We start from the raw sequence: 16,855 nt of genomic DNA on the forward strand, positions 1-16,855 counted from the left end.
GAAACCATCAATAAATTGAAAAGACAACCCACTGAGTGGGAGAACAGACTTGCCAACAATATATCTGATAAGAGGTTAATTTCTAAAATAATCAAAGAACTATACAACTCAAACCAAAAAAAATCTAATTAGAAGAGTAGGCAAAGGACTTGAACAGTTCTCAAATATAAATATTACTTATTTTTAGGTATGCAAAAAAATATTTGGAAAAAAAGTTCATTTTCCTGATAGTATGAAGGCCACTTTAATATTCAATTAAATTATGCTGTAATTGTTTACTTTTATCTGTAAGCTTTTTTCTCAAAGACAAACAATAATTTAGTATAAAATATTATTGGGAATCATAAACAATATGTCAACTGCAACAGACAAGATGGAAGAAACAAAAGAAACACTGAGAAAGTGAATAAAATCAATTACATTCTACTTAGAAAACTCTAACAGTAAATAATGATAACAAAAACAAATAAGATTAAGAAACAGTGAGCTAAACTGAGCTCCTTTAGAATTTCTCTGCACCTCTGTTATGATAGCTTTTTTCTATTTTTTTTTAACCCAAGGAATCTTTTTTTTTTCATGGAGTACCTTTTTAAAATAACACCTAGAATACAGTTATTATAAAAATGGTGCAATAGCACAATAATATTCTGAACAAGATTTTAGAATTCAGACTCTTCTGCATAATTTCACAGTAAGGGCAGATGCAGATTTAACAGAGGGCACAACAGGCATGCATCCTGGGCCCCGATTTCTGAAGGGCCCTGCAAAACCTCAACTTTGCACTTTTTTTCTAATGACGCCAAGTTTGGTTTCATAGGTACAATTTTAACATTAATAACACATAATATTTTTTATTTATTTAAAAATATAGTTAACATGAATTTTTATTTTCCCTGTCTCTCTCTTTTTTTTTAAGGGGCCCAATATTTTCTTCTGCACCTGGGGCCTCAACTGACCTTAATCTGACTCTGAGTAAGGGATTCCTTTTTCTAATTGTGACCATCAAAGTCAACTGCAATATTATCTGGTCCAGCCCCTCCATTTCACAGATGAAAAAATTAAGGCCCGGGTACAGAAAGAAACCATCCAAATGGTTAATATCACCATTAAAGCAAGATGAGCCATCAGCATCCTGCAGAGAAAACAACTAGTCACTGGTGTTTCTTACCATGTGGCAGTGCCTCAGTGGGGTCTCCACAACCCACAGTCTGCCCTCAGTTAACCAGTTTACCAGGTTAGGAGGCCAAATTTGTCAGGAACCTGAGTGTCATGCGAAGCTCGGACTGCATCAGGCCCACCTAGTTCCTGAGAGATGAGTATAAACCTAACACAATGTTATAGTCACATCTCCAGCTTGGCCTCTACCATCCTCATTTCCACCTGGATAACTCCAGCTTTCATCAGAAGGTTGATGTACCTGGACTTACAGCAGGGCAGCTTGCTCTGGATATTTGAAAACAAACCCTTCTTGTAGAAATGTTCAGTATAGACTTGCAAGATTGGATTGGGAGGACTGGATCCCAAAAGTCAATGATCTCCTAAAGGCAGTACTGCCTTAAAAGGGATCAGCAGGCAGTTGTAACAAAGGATATTTACAAAGCATTTGTAATGATCTGAGGAATGCATATGCTATAATGCCTAGTGGAGGAAAATATGGGATACAACCAGTATGATTCCAACAGAAAAAAAGAGAAAGTTTTAATAACACATCATAACCCTTTGTCCTGTGGGAAAATGGTTTGGAAAATAATGAGTTAACCTTGAACAGTTTGTTCTGGGATTAATATGCTAATGTCATTGTGAACCTTCCATACAGAGTATGTTAGACAGCATTACACGAGCTGGACTGCTGCCAAGTCTCCTTCTAGTGTGAGATGATGAACTAGCAGGATTAGTCATCGGTGAACTAGAGGCCAGCGGGCACCATCTGATCACAGAAAACGACAGCCAGGAAGAGCTGAATTAAATAACCCAGCAACTGTTTATGGAGCTAGTGGGCTCTGAGGTTTGGATATTTACAACCTTGTAGAGGAGACAAGAAAGGGACAGAAATGACTGCAATACAGACGATCTCAGCAGAGTTAAATGTGTAAGATGTTCATAGTCTTCAACCCTGTGTTTCCATCCATGAGACTCTGTTCCTATGTTTAAAAAAAGTACTAATCTCAGTATTGTTTAAAACATCCCATATTAAAACAATTTGTGTTCTAAACAACAGAGTACTGAGAAAAGAATTTAGAGTCTACCATATGCAGATTGAAAAGTTTTAAAATTTTAGTGAGATGGATTTATAAAAATACACAAAACTACATGTGTACTATAAACCCAATTTTAAATATATATGCATATACACCTGTGAATTCCCAGAATATAGAAGAATAAATACATCCCAATGTAACAAATGGTTGCTTTTATTTTTTAAAATTTGGTTGACTGATTTTAGAGAGGAAGGAGGAGAGAGAGAAAAAAAACATTGATTTGTTGTTCCACTTATTTATATCCACTTATTTCTGCATTCATTGGTTGATTCTTGTATGTGTTATGACCGGGGATCAAACCCACAATCTTGGCGTATCAGGTCAACACTCTGACCAACTTTGCTACCCAGCAAGGGCACAAATGGTTGTTTTTATAACCATAGGGGGAAGGACTTATTTTAACCAACCTTCACTCTAACAAGAAGGGCCACAATGTGCTCTGGGATACAAGCCCTTGGGGTCACGCCTCTGCACGCAGGTGGCACACGTGATTAGCAAGCCTAACCAAGAGGAACTTTAAAAAGCCAGTTCCTTGAACCTGATAAGATCACATACAAACAAAATCAAATGTATCCAAGTTTCCTCTTATGAGAGGGTGGCTTCCTTTACTAAAGTTTTTCATTTTTCAACCAAAGGAGGGAGGGACACAGTGAGCCCTGCCACAAAGCTAGACCTGAACAGAGGCAGGCAGGCAGGCAGGCAGGCATCATCAGTCCTACAGAAGACTCCACAGGCCTGCACCTCCGGCCTCGGCACTTGCTCTGTGTCTCTGTGGCCCCTCTCTGTTGATGTGTGCCGATGGCTTGGTGCATCCTCTGGACAAAGAGCACACAGGAAAGCTAGGTTCCGGAATGCAATGAGGTTCTGCCTGTGACTCTCAAATGAAATGCTTGCAGGCTTACACCATGCTAGGTGTCACACACAGTTCTGCTAAGTGACCCATCGAAAAGAAAAGGCCAGACCCCTCCTCAGCAGTTTGGCTTCCTAATGCCTGTCTTTATTAAAGGCAAAAAATAAAGACAGCATATTTCTGTCTCAGAGAAATGTAAAAATCTTAGAGCTTCCCTTTGAAAATGCTTACAACTCTAAAGGCCCAGCCAGGTACCCTGTCCTGGGGAAGCGGGGGTGAGGGGACAGCTCCTCCCACATGCCCCCTAATGCTATCTTCAGGGCAAAGTAGTCACCCCTTCTCCTCCTGATAGAGAGTAACTACTCTTGTTATTTTCCTCATGGGCTGGTTATCACAATGCTGCCTGCCTCTGGGCACCTGTCCATCCTTTCCAGGAGACTCAGGCTCCCTGGGGCAAGGCGCATGGACTCTTCATTTTGGCCACAGTGCCTGGCTCAAGCAGGAGTAGATCTAAGAGTGAACAAAGCCTCTTCCAGGTAGCCTTTGTGTGTGCCCTCAAAATGGGGCCTGAAATGCTGCTCTTGTGGCGCAAGGGCTGAGGAAAGGATAGACCAGAGAGGTACACAGATGCGCGGAACCCACTGTTGTGCTGTGCTAAGGACACTTTTCTGGAAGCCTGCAAATGTGGAGTCTTTCAATGGCTTTGTTTTTGGCTCACACACCAGTTTTGTGCTTCAGCTGACCCACATGTCATTGAGAAATATGACCACAGAAAAGTGACTGAGCTTTCAGGTTGAAGAGAGGCCCTGCTATACCCAGCCCAGCCCGCTCTACCCTACACACATTTTGGGGTCACTTTCAATGCCACCCGCTTTCAGAAGTCCAGGGGGAAAGGAGTTTCTTCCCTGCCAGAGCCCAGGTCCCTTGCTTGTACCCTCTCGTGGGTCCAAGCACACAAAGCCCTCAGGACAGGCTTCAGAGGGGAGTGCTGTGTACCCTTGAACATCAACATCCCTTTCAAGGGTACAAATACCTCACTCTCAAGAACTCCAGCTCGGCCTCCTCTCCCGGAGCACAGGACCGAGATGGTGCTTTTCTTTTCTTTTCTTTTCTTTTCTTTTCTTTTCTTTTCTTTTCTTTTCTTTTCTTTTCTTTCTTTCTTTTTTTTTTTTTTTTTTTTTTTTACAGAGACAGAGAGAGGGATAGACAGGGACAGACAGATAGGAACGGAGAAATGAGAAGCATCAATCATTAGTTTCTCATTGCGCATTGCAACACCTTAGTTGTTCATTGATTGTTTTCTCATATGTGCCTTGACCACGGGCCTTCAGCAGACGGAGTGACCCCTTGCTTAAGCCAGCGACCTTGGGTCCAAGCTGGTGAATTTTGCTCAAACCAAATGAGCCCATGCTCAAGCTGGCAACCTTGGGGTCTCAAACCTGGATCCTCAGCATCCCAGTCCGATGCTCTATCCACTGTACCACCGCAGGCGGTCAGGCTCGAGACGGTGCTTTTCTGAGACTTGGATCTGGACCACAAGTGCGGTCCTCTTGTCAATCAGATTCGCCAGGACGTAGTCTTCAATGCAGAAGTAGACGTTGGCATCTGCCTGCTGGACATGAGACAAAGGAGGAAAGGGGTGTAAGTGGAATGCCTGCTGCAGGACTCTGAGCAGAGCAGATGTCTGTCTGCAGTCCACACCCAGGTGAGGTGCCCAGGGCAGGGACACTCCTGTCAAGTGCCCACCAAGCACACCTTTTCCTACTGCGTTAGAAGCTGGGCCAAATCTTATAACATGAACAGAAAGGAGAGAAGAGAGAAACCACCCATTTTTGAGTCCCTTTTGTATACCAGGTGGTCCTCAGAACACATTAGCTCTTTTGCTTCTTACAGTAGTCCTACAGGGATGGCATTATTTTTGCCATTGCCAAGGTGGACACAGTGAACCAGGAGAGAAGTCATTCAAGGAGGCCAAGGTCACACGGCATGTAAGTGACAGAAATAAGATTTGGTCACCTGAGCCCTCACGCATGCCTTGAGGCCACACCTCTTCCCAAAAGCACAGAACAACCCTGGTCCTAAACCTTCGTCTCTTTTTACCCTTTGACATCTCTATGCATGTGTGCTCCCTGAGCACTGGCCCCTCTTACAAGGGAGGCCTTGGCTATGACGCTATCTGTCCACGAGAAGGTGATCAAGAAGTCACCCCACGAACAAGTGGAAGATCTGATGCCCCACCCTGAGCCAGGCCCGAACCTTCGTCAAGTCTGCTCTTCAGCGAACCTGAGGCCGCAGGCCCCCCAGGAGGGGCTAGAAGTGGCCTCGCCTCTGCTTGATGCTGGATTCCCTGATACAGACTCTGGGACAGAGGTGGGTATGCAGAAGTTTTGGAGGAGTGGTCTTGGGGCCCACTGCAAAAAATGAAGGAGGCAGGACTTGACAGAGGCAATAGGTGACCCTGCCCTTGAGTTCTTGAATCAGCCCTCTTGATCTCAGGCAACTTCTCTCAGCCCCACTGTAGGCAGGCTATTTCCTCACAGCTAAGGGCAACTGTCCAGTCATAGATGAGGAAGGCAGCTAGGAATCAGGAACTTCTTGGCCTCCTCAGACCAGAGATGGACCAGTTGGTCCAAGGAGGGGATCTAAAGGAACAGCGGTGTCCACTACATCCCCATGCTCCTGACATGGCACAGACCTGTCCCCATGTGACCATGGACTGAGAATCCGCCAGCCCAGGACTGGTTCATGCTGGTTCTGAGCTCAGCTCAGAAACACAAAGGAAAAGAAATTGCTCGGCAATCTAATGCATAAAAATGGCATTTAGATTGCTATTAGAATGGCCAAAATCTAGACTACTGACAACACCAACTATTGATAAGTGTGAAGCAACTGGTGGGACTACAAAACGATGCAGCTACTTTGGAAGACAGGTTGTTGGTTTCTTACAAAACCAAATATCCTCTTACCTTATTATCTGGCAATCATGCTCCTTGGTTTTAACCCAAAAGAGTTCAAAATTGTCACAAAAGGTAAGATTTTCTTCTTTTCCTGGCCCCATAGTATTCCATTGTATATGGAAACTATTATGTTGAGTGAAATAAGCCAGGCAGAGAAAGAAAAATATCATATGACCTCACTCATTTGAGGAATCCAATGAACAATGTGAACTGAGGAACGGAATTGAGACAGAGGAGAGATCAAAGGGACCAGAGGGAAAGAGGACAGAGGGAAAGGGGACTGATAGGATGGGATAAAGCTAAGGGAAGGGGGGAGGGGGACAAGGAGGATGTTGAGGGGAATACGGGGCAGGGGGGATCATTCAGGGCAACACTAGAATCTATGTAAACACAATAAATTAAAATCAATTAAGAAAAATAAGACATGCTCTGGAAGGAACACAGAGAAATGGTGCATTCAAGAAGTGGTCAATCATGGCTTCTGTAAAACCTGCTTTTATCATCCAGCTTGAATTGGTTTATTTTCTCTTTAAAAATTTGTATTGCATAAATTTACCACACAATTAAAAAAAAGAGTTAAAAATCCACACAGAATCCTGCATGTGGATGTTCACAGCAGCTTTATGCACAACTGTCAAAAGTTGAAACAAAAACTGTCCTTCAGTAGGTGAATGGAGAAATAAACTGGGGTACACTGCACTCAGACTTACTCATCAGTAAGAAGAAATATGCTACCAAGCCATGAAAACACATGGAGGAGAGCTAAATGCTTACTACCAAGTAAAAAGCTAATCTGAAAATACTCACTATCATAGGATTCCAACTATATGACTTTCTGGAAAAAGGCAAAACTATAAATACAGTAGAAAAATCAGTGGTTGCCAGGGATTAGTTGGAGAAGGAGGGATGGATAGGGGAGCCCAGAGGATGTTTAGGGCAGTGAAACTACTCCATATGATGCTATAAGAGTAGATATATGTCATTATCAATTCATCCAAACCCATAGAACATACAACACCAAGAGGAAACCCTAATGGAAACTATGGATTTTGAGTGATTGTGATGTGTGTATGTAGATTTACCATTATCACAAAGAACCTCTCTGGTTGGGGATGCTGACAATGGGGGAGGTTGTGCATGTTGGGGACAAGGCAGGCAGTATTTGGGCACTCCCTGTACCTTCCCTTCAATTTTTCTGTGAACTTAAAACTTTTAAACATTTTTTTAAAAGAGTACTTAAGACATTTGACCCAGCATCTCCTGGCTAGGAATGCATCCAAGAAAAGAAGTCAACACAGAACTGGAAAAGCTCCCACAGACATGTATTTCTACATCATTTATCAAAAAGGAAGATCAGAAATGACTAGAACAAGAAGAGTAGTCACTACTTCCATGGCACATCTTGGTGATGCCTACCTGTACTTGTACCAATAGATGAGCAGGGATCTAGCCATAAGTAACAAGACATAGCTGTGCTAAGTGATCATTAGGAAACCATGGGAGGACATGCACCATCAGGTGAAACAGCAGAAGGAGATCAAAAGTGGCAGTGTGTACAGTTGTGCACGCCCTCCGCACATGAGCAGAGGCTGGAGGGGAAGGCACTCAGAGTAACCTACTCTGCTGCAATGAGGTGATTAAGGAGGTTTATTCTTACACCAAATTGTTTTTGTCTCTCTTTTCAAAATGCAAATGTAATCACGTTGCTTTCCTGCTTAGAATTCATTGGTGGCTCCCACACTTTTACTACTGTGCTTTCCAAATCCTTACTATTATTTTTCATCACCAGAACTGTTTATCAAACAAAACACAGGCCCCTTAGGGAGAGCATGCTAATTTCCTCCTGGACTGGACAGGCTCTGCAGCCCAGCCTCACAGCTGCTCTGGGCAGAGCTACAGTGGAATACCCGCAATTCACTGGACAGGCAGTATTTTTGTCTTATGTACTCAGTGAGACATATGGGGAGGGGCTCTCCTCTCTGAGTGTCCCCTAGTCCTTTATGTGCCCCCCACAGTGCCCAGAGCTCAAGGGAACAAGACCCTATAGGTGAGTGTTCGCATGCTCTCACCAGCCTACCTAACCTTACAGAAGCACACTTTTCTCAACTGCAAATGGAAATTACACTGACTCTGCACAGCTGACCTGGGCTGAGAGGATGCTGAGCAGGCCTCCATCTATGAGGACTGAGAGAATGGGTACACAAATGAATAAGTCTGTGTCATCTGCTGCCTGTACACACATAAGAAAAAGGAGAAAGGTCAGTCTTTGGGGGTCCCAGGAGAGCCTCAGAGAGTGTCTCAAAGCAACACTGACCTCCAGGGCAATGGGAGAGGTAGAGGCTGGGCAGGGTCTGGGGATGGAGCCAGCATTGGAGGATGAGATCAGAAGAAGGTCAGGGATAGGTGCAGTCAGTCAGAAACTGGACAGCACAGGGCATCACCTAAGGGTCCCCTAGAGTCAGGTCTGGGTCCCTGAGCCTTGGGACAAGTGAGTTGTACTCAGGGTCCCAGACAGAGGCAGATTAAGGTCAGTTGAGGCCCCAGGCACAGAAGAAAATATTGGGACTCTTAAAAAAGAGTGAGAGACAGGGAAAAAAAAAATATATGTTAACTATATTTTTAAATAAATAAAAAATATTATGTACTATTAATGTTAAAATTGCACATTTGAAACCAAACTTGGTGTCATTAGAAAAAAGTGTAAAGTTGGGGTTTTGCAGGGTCCCGTAGAAGTCGGGGCCCGGGGCACTTCATGCTCCGGCCCTTAAATCTGCCACTGGTCCCAGATGCCTTCAGTAGACCTGGCCCACAGCATCCACTGACTCTAAGGCTAGAGTTTAGGTTGCAGGTTTTACATCCTGTGTCTGAATCCAGAGGCTGAAGGCTGGGTCTGTGTGCAGTTTTATAACAGAGTCTCCTAACTCCGGGGGATGAGGAGGGAGTGTGCAAAGAGCAGTTGCTACACACCAGGATCGCACATGCCTGGTCACCTCCCACCCTTCCAGCAGCTTTGCAAAGGACCTGCTATTATTTCTGTTTTACAGATAAAAATAAAGCAGAGAAGCTCAGAGAAATAATGTGTCTGAAGTCATGTACATATGATTAACCAAAATAAGAGGGCTTTGACCAGTGGTGGGGTTCAGCCAGTTCGCACCGGTTTGATGGAACTGCTACCTAATTATTTGTTGAGTTCGGTAAACTGGTTGTTAAAATGACACTTGTAATCAGGGTTCTCTCTAAGCTGGGCACCTGGGCAGCCGCCCAATGTGGAAATCACAAATTTACATTTCTTACTCTATTTTAACATTTATCTGCACAATACTGTATTCTAAGCACCGGAAGTGTTTATTCCATTTATAGACGAAAAAAACTGCAAGTGAGGACACCAATCAAGAAGCAATATGGAAATACCTTTAATAATGGTTTTATTGCATTTTGTCAGATATTATTGAATGTTTTTCATTAATATTTTAAAATCTTATAATCTAGTTTTGTGTACTTCTTTTACTGTTCTTATTTAAGTATTAAATGCATGAAATAATAAACTACCTTTCAGTATGGTACTTTTTACACTTAAAACGGTCATTAGGGCAAAGTACCAGTTGTAAAATTATTTGAATCCCACCACTGGCTTGAACCCAGTTTCATCTGTCTCCAAAATTCAAGCCCAACCTGTCCCATGGAACCTGCTGAGGATGGACTTACGTTGCAGCTGGAAGCCGCCCTGCCCTGTGGACATGAGCCATTACATAGGATTGGACTAGAGGCTTCAGTGAGGATGTCACCTACTTCATTGGGGCACCTCCAGCTTAGAGCATTCTCTAAATGTCAGAACAGCACAAGGGCAAGAGGGAGCTGGCTTAGGCACAGTGAGGATTCCAGCAGCGGTGCTGAGGACACCAGAGGGAGGTCAGCAAAATAGGTCACAGAGTTGGCAGCTTGTCCAAATGACAGGGAGGAGGTCACAGGAACCAGGCCTGCTCTGGGAGACTGCCCTCTCAGGCTGGGGGAATGCTAGGAGTCAGGGAAGTCTCAGACTCCATGGACTAAGGGTGGAGGTAGGTGTTGGGAACTGAGTTACAGTAGTCATCTGATAAATAAGGTGATAACTATGCTGATGAATTACTACTATGCATAGTGTATCCTGTCCGGGAGCCTGGACACCACTCATTCATCCACTCTACACTGGTAGCTCTTGAACAAACTCCAAGTTTCAGGCATTGCTTTGGTGCTACGGAAATGACAGAAGAAAACAGAGAAAACCTTTACCCCAAGGTGAGCTTCATTCAATAAATAGAGCAACACTAAGACTGACAAATAAAGGAATATGCCACACCAGGTGGTAAGAACTTTTATACAGAAAAACAGCTGGGGAGGGAATAAAAAGGGACTTTGAAGATTTCAGACACAGCAGTCTCTTCCATAGATATACTGGGAGGAAAGCAGTATGACATTATACAGTGTGTCCATAAAGTCATGGTGCACTTTTGACCAGTCACAGGAAAGCAACAAAAGACGATAGAAATGTGAAATCTGCACCAAATAAAAGGAAAACCCTCCCAGTTTCTGGAGGATGATGTGGCAGCATGTGCGCATGCGCAGATGATGACGTAACACCATGTATACAGCGGAGAAGCCCACGGCCATGCCAGTCGAGATGTGGACGGTACAGAGGAAAGTTCAGTGTGTTCTGTGGCTTGCTAAATTTGAATCCGTGAGCAAAGTGCAACGTGAGTATCGGCGCATTTATAATGTAGCGCCACCACATAGGAATAATATTACTCAGTAGGACAAGCAGTTGAAGGAAACTGGCAGTTTGGTGGAGAAACCCCGTTCTGGTAGGCCATCAGTCAGTGACAAGTCTGTAGAGGCTATACGGGATAGCTACCTAAGGAGCCCTAAAAAATCTGTGTGTGAGCCTGACTTGTGGTGGCGCAGTGGGATAAGGCGTCAACCTGGAACCCTGAGATTGCCGGTTCGAAACCCTGGGCTTACCTGGTCAAGGCACATATGGGAGTTGATGCTTCCTGCTCCTCCCCTTTCTCTCTCTCTCTCTCTCTCTCTCTCTCCTCTCTCTAAAAATCAATAAATAAAATATTTTTTAAAAAAATCTGTGTGTGAGCCCACATCAAACTGCACTGAATAGGTATAAAACTGGGAGAGTTTTCCTTTTATTTGGTGCAGATTTCACATTTCTATCATCTTTTGTTACTTTCCTGTGACCTGTCAAAAGTGCACCATGACTTTACGGACATACTGTGTGTGTGTGTGTGTGTGTGTGTGTGTATTTATATTTATATTTATATAAAATGAAATATCTTGGAAGGGCCTTACACTATATATATATACATGCTGAAATCGTATATATATATTATAAATAGCAAAGAAGTAATTTACTGGTACAGTTTCATAGAAAATTTCTTTAATTGAAACAAGATTACATGTTGGCACTTATGACTTAACTGGAATAACCTGCCCAAATTGTAATTGTACTAAGGACTAAACAGATATAATAGCAAGAGTTTCCTCAGAACACTGGGTCCAAGATTCCATTGTAAGACCTTTCAAAATTAAAATTCCAGTTATTGAAATAATTCATCTTTTTGTCTATTGATGAAAATAGAATTATCGGAGAAGTCAAAACATACAGTATATGCCAAATAAAAACACTTAAGTATGGACCTTTTCCCCATATTAATAATCTCAAAACGGAAGTGTCTTTCAGCTACTGAAACCACCAACTGACCTAATCAAATGATCTTAGAAATATTATCTGTTAAAAGTTACCCTTAAGATTTTTTATGTTATCCTTGGTTCATCTTGATTTAGTCCATATACATGCAAATGAACTAGGAAAAACCACTACTTTACTTTATCTACTGCCTCAGAGTAACTAATGTTTCCATTTTTGCAATCCTGTTCAATGTATGATACATAAATAAAAATTCTCTTCTGAAATAGCCATGTTTTCAAATTGGTCAGTTTCCCATATATATATATATATATTTACTTTTGTTTACTGCATAGGCATTATAGATTGTTTTCCAATTTTTTTAAAAAAATCTTAATGACTTTCTTAGTGAGTATGACTTTTTAAAAATTTAGAAATGTCTCAAAAATAAACTATTATCATTTAGTTTTCAGTTTCAGCTACTAGTGCCTGTAAAGACCTTACCTGGCTGAACCCTGGAGCCAGATTTATTTGTAGATATACCCATTCTACTCTCTTCAGGAAAGACATGTGACTTAGCTGGATTCCCAGCCACAAAATTAAATTACCTTCTAAAGTTAACATGGGCTTTGTATCTTATAGAATTGTCAGTTCAATGCCTGTTGGGTATCTAGTTGTCATACAAAGAGGCATACAGACCACACATGGTTACAAAGCAGCAGGATACTGTAGCACAATGTAGAGTAACTATATAGAAGGACCATATTCTCTACCATAAAGATATATAACTTCTACAAAAACCACAGTGAAAAGACAGTCTGATAAATCCAAGAGCTATAAAAAACAATGCACAATTTCCCACAGTGTTTGGAAAAGAGGAAAGGTTTTATACAAGTAGGAGTTTTTAAAATGTCACTTTTTCCTACAGTTAATTACACATTAACATAGACACATGAATTGAAAATATGTTACAACCAATGTCTGGAAAAGCAATTGGACATTTCCTAGATGGATTTTCCCCTCACATTTACTGTATAAAGTAGTTGTTAATACTGCATAAGTACAATGAAGCCATGTTTAATTACTTTTAAACAAAGATAAAGAGATCCCCCCCCCAACACAAGTTCAATACATCAAAACGGTTGCTCATAAAAATTTAAAACTTCCAGCAGTCTCAATATCTCACACCCAAACCATTCCAAATTTCTCAAACATTCTTCAGATTCCAGGTATGTCAGCCTAATTATCTAGTGTAGGGTCCTTCCGAGATATTTCAGTGTCTCTTTACTGAGTGGCTTTTTCTTACTGCTGGCCTCATCTTTGCTTTCTCCATTGCTATTTCCATTAGGCTGCAGTTGATTACTGTCTTGTGCATCAGATCCTCCGTGCAAACCCTTTGAACCTGTCTGCTCTTTTCCCAGCTTTCTTTTTGCTTGGCCTTTTCTTCCCTTGGTCTTTGGCTGTATTTTCTTCCTCACGCTGCCTTTGTTCAGCAAGAGATTTACTCAGCTCTTGGGCGATCACAGAATCCCCTTCACCAACCAGAAACATGTTCTTAAACTTGTTATACAGCATAGTAGCCTTTTCCATGACCACCTGACTCACTCTGAATCGCCGTATTTTTCTCAGCGTGGCAATCATCTGTGTGTGTTTCTGAGCATGTTGCATTGTGACCGGAATGGAAGCTAGCTCATCCAGGGCCTCGATGCATCTGTTCAGATCAAGGTTACCAACTTGGAGAGAATTTTTTATTTCTGCATGTATCCTTTGAAGCCGGGAATCCATTAATGTTTCATGTTTCCTCTCCATGTTCTTAACTTCTGGCTTCTTTCCTGCCATGTGTTCCTCTGGCTTGAGGTTTCCATTGGCAGCTTCCTTCCCACATTGGCCTTTCCGCGTGTTTTTTCTGTGTGCGGTCTGAAAGTTTTTCCCACCCCTTCTCTTCTTCCCACCTTCTTGATCCTTTCTGGAGGCAGAGGTTGAGGTAACCCCCGTCTTAGTGAAACCTTTCCTGGTTGATTCCACTTCTTTCTTCCCAGCTTCTTTGTCTGGCTCTTCCCTTGATGCACCTTCTTCCTCCTGGCCCTCTTCATCCTTTCTAAGATGCCCTTTAGGTAGTTTTTCTTCTTGCCCCTTTTTCTTACTTTTGTCTTCTCCGATTACTGTGTCACCCTCTGAAGGACAGACCTGTTTTATCACTTTGGGTCTGCCTCTGGGTTTTGGACTCCTGACCTTTGTGGCCAAAGGTCGTCCTCTCTTAGGACTCACCTTCAGAGGCGAAGGTGCTGTTGCCATGGTCACCTGTCCCGCCTCTTCAATGTGGGCTGGCTTTTCTGCCTTTCTCTTTCTTCCTCTTCTGGATGCTTTAGGAGTGGTTATGTCACTTGCTTTGGTCACATCCTCATGGCTGGCTTTTTCTGCATGGGCCATGTCTTCCTTTGAAATACTAGTTTCTCTTCCTTGGAGTTCGAGGTCGGAGGATGCGTTGGATTGTCGGGTGGATGATTGCTGACCTGGAAATTCCACTTTCGGGTTGTTATCTATCTCCCACAAACCTTGGTTAAAACCTTTTTGTTTATTTGGTTTTCCATATCTGTCCTTGTATTCTGAGTAAGGAAGTATATCCTTTGGACCTAAAAAAGAAGTCTCGTGAGTTCCAAAGAAGAAAATGGGTAGTTTCCCCTGGGGCGGTTTCGTGGCTCCTTCGGGAACTAGGTCCACGCGAGCCGGCCAGTGAGGATAATCCCTCAGCCTGGCGAAGATGAGGTCCCCGGGTCTGAAGTCATGAGTCATGTCCGTGTGCGGCAACGCCGGGGATCCGGCTGGACGGCCAGGGAGGCGGGGGACTGATGGGGGCCAAGGTTCCCGGAAGGCAGGAGCCCTGGCTCAGGCTCTGGATGTTGAGGCTTGTGTGCCGCCAGGCGCTACTGTTACCTGCACGCAGCCACCTGCGTCACCAGCAGCCGCAGAGGCGTCTCAACCGCCCGAATTACAACTGCCATCCCTGCGCTGCTCAGGACGGTACTGATAGTCTCAAAGTGTTTTCTAGCAGCAGTGATGACATCAGTTAGTGGTTCATAACCAGAAATGTTTCAATTAACTAGAATAGGAAATGTCAATGTCAAGACATAGGAAGGGTGCATATAATTTCCTGCACTTTTGCCTCAATTCTGGTGTGTGTGTGTGTGTGTGTGTGTGTGTGTGTGTTGGGTTATAATGTCTATCACGTTTCCAATCATTGGTCTTGGCACAGAACATCTGAAAGCCACTATTCTCAAACAAATCATTTTAAATCTTGAGTTTGTCCTTGTTCTTAAACCCAGTCACTGGGACAAAGCAGAGAAGTTATAATTGAGGTCACACGTTTGTTCCCCTTTGCACTCCACATGGTATGCAAACTAGGAGCAGAAAGCTCTGGGTGCTGGAGGGTATCTTAGTGAATTAGAGCGTTGTCCATTTGGATACACCAAGATTGTGGGTTCAATCCCTAGTCAGGTCACATACAAGAAACAACCAATGAATGCATATATGAGTGGGATAACAAATCTTCCTCTCTCTCTATCTAAAATAAATTAATGAAAAAAAGAAAGGAAAAGAAAGAAAGAAAGAAAGAAAGAAGAAAGAAAGAAGAAAGAAAGAAAGAAAGAAAGAAAGAAAGAAAGAAAGAAAGAGAAAGAAGGGAAGGGAAAGAAAGAAAGAAAGAAAGAAAGAAAGAAAGAAAGAAAGGAAGGAAGGAAGGAAGGAAGGAAGGAAGGAAGGAAGGAAGGAAGGAAGGAAGGAAGGAGAGAAAGGAGGGAAGGGAAAGAAAGAAAGAAAGAAAGAAAGAAAGAAAGAAAGAAAGAGAAGGGAAGGGAAAAGGGACCCTATCGAGGGCTTTGTGGCTGCAGGTTCTCCTTTTCAGACTCAAGATACATTAGTTTTCTGAAGCTTCCCTGACAAATACAACAGATTAAGTGGCTTCAACCACAGAAATTACTTTTCTCACAGTTCTAGAAGCTAGAGGTCCAAGACCAAAGAGCTAACAGGATTTGTTTCTCTGAGGCTCTAACCCTTGCTTGCAGGCAGCGCCTTCCTACTGCACCCTATACTGGTCGTTCCCCTGTTTGCCTGCAGCCCTAATGGCCCTCAGTGTGTCCAAACCCCACCTTTTTGTAAGGACTACAGTCCGATTGGATTGGGGCCCATCCAGACAGCCTCACTTTAATTTAATCACCAATTTAAAGACTCTTTTTCAAACACAGTCACATCCTGAGGTACCAGGAGTTGGGGTTTCCACTTGGAATTATAAGGAACACAACTCGATGTGTAACACAAGGCCAGACCCAAGTGCCCCCACCAGACTCAGAACTTCAGCCATATACATTTCCTTATTCACCAAGGATGCAGCATCGAGACCAGTAAGTAATCAATGGTGGAAGAAACTTATTTTTCCTCATGTGCAACTGCACCCTTTCTTTCTGGAAATGGGAACCACCCCTCCTCCCTGTCAGCACAAGCATTTTGCTTAGTGCAAGCTCTGCCCTGGCTCCTAGGCTGGCCATGTGTTAGTCAAGTAAATTTGTAAATATATGTTTGCTTGCTTATAGTTTGCATTGGGTGTGGGAGATAGGTTGTAAGCTGGTAAGGTCCTTATAGCCTAAGGCTTAGTTTTAAGACTAAGCCTTTCCCATACTTTTAATACTAAGATCTTTTCAACATCCTTCTAATACTAAGATCTTCTCAAAACTAAGCTTTTCCCCATACCTTTGTTGCATGATGTGGGGTGGTGTACTCTTATGAGGAATCCCATTTATGCCTCAGATAAGTGGCTTTGTATCAGACTTCTTTATTTGTATATTGGCTTAAAGGCTTTAATTTTCTACACTCTAAAATTAAGCAGACCAGGGGCTCTTGCTCTTTCAGATCCTGCACTTAGCACAAACTGTATGATTTGTGCTGTTGTTGTAATTTGCAGAGGAGAGGCATCCATGATGGCGGAGTGCTGAAGGAGAAGCCAGTTAGTGCAGAGTTTGTGCAGAGAGAAGGAGATGAGGAACAGAGGTGAATAGGGCTGGTGAGATAGAAACCTTTGATTCTGGGAATACTCAGATAAGTCAGTGGCTTTGGAAGCCCTGAATAG

The 16,855-nt window shown here is 42.9% G+C and overlaps 1 protein-coding gene and 1 pseudogene across 1 annotated transcript in view; both read right to left on the minus strand.

Annotated features, from left to right (window-relative positions):
* The window catches only part of FRMPD2 (FERM and PDZ domain containing 2), a 143,044-nt gene that overhangs the window by 105,786 nt on the left and 20,403 nt on the right, over window positions 1-16,855 (minus strand). The window contains 2 exon segments of the mRNA XM_066244156.1: window positions 1,837-1,957; window positions 4,590-4,717. Of these exon segments, the coding sequence (XP_066100253.1) occupies window positions 1,837-1,957; window positions 4,590-4,717 (249 nt within the window).
* On the minus strand, window positions 12,976-14,529 carry LOC136313046 (PC4 and SFRS1-interacting protein pseudogene; annotated as a pseudogene).

The sequence above is a fragment of the Saccopteryx bilineata genome, chromosome 9 (genome assembly GCF_036850765.1).
Source record: "Saccopteryx bilineata isolate mSacBil1 chromosome 9, mSacBil1_pri_phased_curated, whole genome shotgun sequence".
NCBI classification, from domain to species: Eukaryota; Metazoa; Chordata; class Mammalia; order Chiroptera; family Emballonuridae; genus Saccopteryx; species Saccopteryx bilineata.